Genomic DNA, 2,377 nt, shown 5'->3' with positions numbered 1-2,377 from the left:
AAGAATCGTAATAGGATCTAACTGACATGACCTTTGAAGGCTTTATAAAAAAATTGGAGGACGCTTAAGCTTCGCCTTCAAGAGTGGAACGCGACAGCGTTCCCGTCGACCCGCCAAGGGGTGTAAGACAATGGGCTACGGCGCAGCGACTACGCGCCCCGCATCGGACGCGGTGAGCGTCGAGCAACGCAGCGTTCGGCGCGACAACGAAATGTGCGCCTGAGCAAGCGACGCACGCCTGAGCCTTAGAAACACCTCGCCCAGGATTATGAAATGGTTGTTCCTCATCTGCCATCAGGTTCGAGTGTTTTGAACACAGTATTTCTGCATGGTGATGTCACCGCCAGGCCATATCGCGTCGAGCATTTTCGCGACGCCCTAGCGCGTCTGTCATTGCTGCCGGATGTGGTTGCCCTTGGGGCATATCAGATGAACCACCTGTGGGCCGTTACTTTCAACAGCGAAGGAGCGAAGGCAAAGATTCTGCAGGCCGAAGCTTTCAATGTGAAAGACCACCGCTGCGTGGTTATTGATCCGACCAACCGAGGCGTCAGGTTGAAGCTGTTTTGGCTGCTCCACGGTGTGCAAGACGACGACGTGCGCGTGGCATTAGCAGCGTTCGGAAAAGTGACCGAAATAACCCGCGATAAATGGAAGGTTAAAGGCTGTGTCGACAAGGCTTCAACAACACGGTCGGTTACACTGAAGTTGAAGGTGGGTGTTACCATCGAGGACTTGCCCCATCAGTTGCGCGTTGGTGAGGACGTTGCTCTCGTCCATGTTCCTGGTAGGGCTCCGCTCTGCCTTCGGTGCCGTGGGAAAGGACATATACGCCGTGAGTGTCGGGTGCCACGCTGCGGGCTATGCCGGCGTTTCGGCCACGATGAGAGCCAGTGCGTGCGTAGCTACGCTAATGTTGCGGGCCAGGCACGAAGTGATGAAGCGGCCGAACACATCATGGATGAAGCAGACGCGGTCGAAGCAACCCGCGGAAGTGGGGGAGATTATGCTATCAAGGAGTCAACATCCAAGGAAACCGCACCCGCACCCCTTGCAGATACCAGCCAAGCCGGTAAGGAACAAACCCAGCCGGCCGTCGCATCAAAGCCAGCGTTCCTTCCGGAAAAAGCGGATAGCGTGACTGCTGTAACCCTGGTTACGACTGGGCAGCAGGGCGACAAACAGGAAGACGCCGATACCGAGATGCCCGCAGCGTCAAGTGTACCAGTGAAGCGGGCTCACGAGGATTCGGATAATCAGGAACCGAGATTGGTCGGTGAACGCGGCGAGGAGCCTCCGCCGAAGGCACCTTCAACGCGCCGCGGACCGTTCAAGCCCAAACCGAAACTGCCACCGGAACGGAGTACTGCGTCTGCTCTCCCTCCGCCTTAGCGGAGGCTACTTTTGCCACTACGGTTGAAGCCCGGTCCTTGATCGGGTCAGTACTAAGCTCAAATGCCTTAATGGATGTGGATTCACTCTGTTTGATGTGTGAGTAGACTGATCGGCGTCTCCCTTTTGCTTAGATGGCTACCAACCTCACGTCCAGCCTGCGTGTTGCTACGCTTAATGTAAGGGGCCTGTCGGCGCGTAGAAGGCAACTGCAACTGAGCCGCCTTTTGCTAGAAAATGAAATAGATTTGCTCGCGGTTCAGGAAACTAAAATTGAAGACGAAGAACAAACAGACAGAATGGTAGCGGTCTATCGTAGCAGATACAGCGTTTGCGTATGTCATGCTGTTGGAAGAGCGGGTGGTTGCGTTATTTTTTTAAGAAATGGTATTGGTGCTGTCGATACTGTGTTCTCGTGTGAAAGTGGGCGTCTAGTAATGTGTGATTTTGAATCGGATGGAGTGGCTTGGAGAGCTGTGTGTGTATACGCTCCGAATGCAGTTGCTGAAAGGGAGAGTTTCTTCCGACAGGTGAAGCCTGTCCTGCTTACTGAGAGGCGAGTGATCTTGCTTGGCGATTTCAATTGCGTCTGTAGACCAGAGGATAGGACAACAAACCGTTCCTTTCGAGATCGGAGCGCCGAGTTACTTTCCGAAATTGTAGGTGAGCACGACCTTGAAGATGTAGGCTTGATATCGACGCATGAAGGCCAGGCAAAGTACACTCACTTTCAGGGAGGCAGTCATGCTAGATTGGACCGTATATATGTTCCTGTCGAATTTTCGCTGTCATGTTCTGACTACCAGACGACCTATGTCTCTTTTAGTGATCACTGTCTAGTCATGGTTACAATCGGTACGAAGAGAATAGCTGCGAAATTTAATTGGGACTTGTGGAAGTTTAATGATAAATTACTGGAAGATGAAGAGTACGTAACTAAAGTTAAGGATTATATAGCGAACATGCTGCGAAGTAACTCCGGAAG

At 52.5% G+C, this 2,377-nt stretch overlaps 1 protein-coding gene across 1 annotated transcript; it reads left to right on the top strand.

Annotated features, from left to right (window-relative positions):
• Positions 1–271: 271 nt before the first annotated feature.
• On the top strand, positions 272–1,392 carry LOC142563444 (uncharacterized). The gene has a single exon (XM_075673997.1). It carries the CDS (start codon positions 274–276, stop codon positions 1,390–1,392), a length of 1,119 nt encoding a protein of 372 aa, XP_075530112.1. The 5' UTR covers positions 272–273.
• Positions 1,393–2,377: the final 985 nt, after the last annotated feature.

Source organism: Dermacentor variabilis, chromosome 11, assembly GCF_050947875.1.
Source record: "Dermacentor variabilis isolate Ectoservices chromosome 11, ASM5094787v1, whole genome shotgun sequence".
Classification (NCBI taxonomy): Eukaryota; Metazoa; Arthropoda; class Arachnida; order Ixodida; family Ixodidae; genus Dermacentor; species Dermacentor variabilis.
Note: the sequence above shows the minus strand (reverse complement) of the source record. Positions and strands in the feature narration are given on the sequence as shown.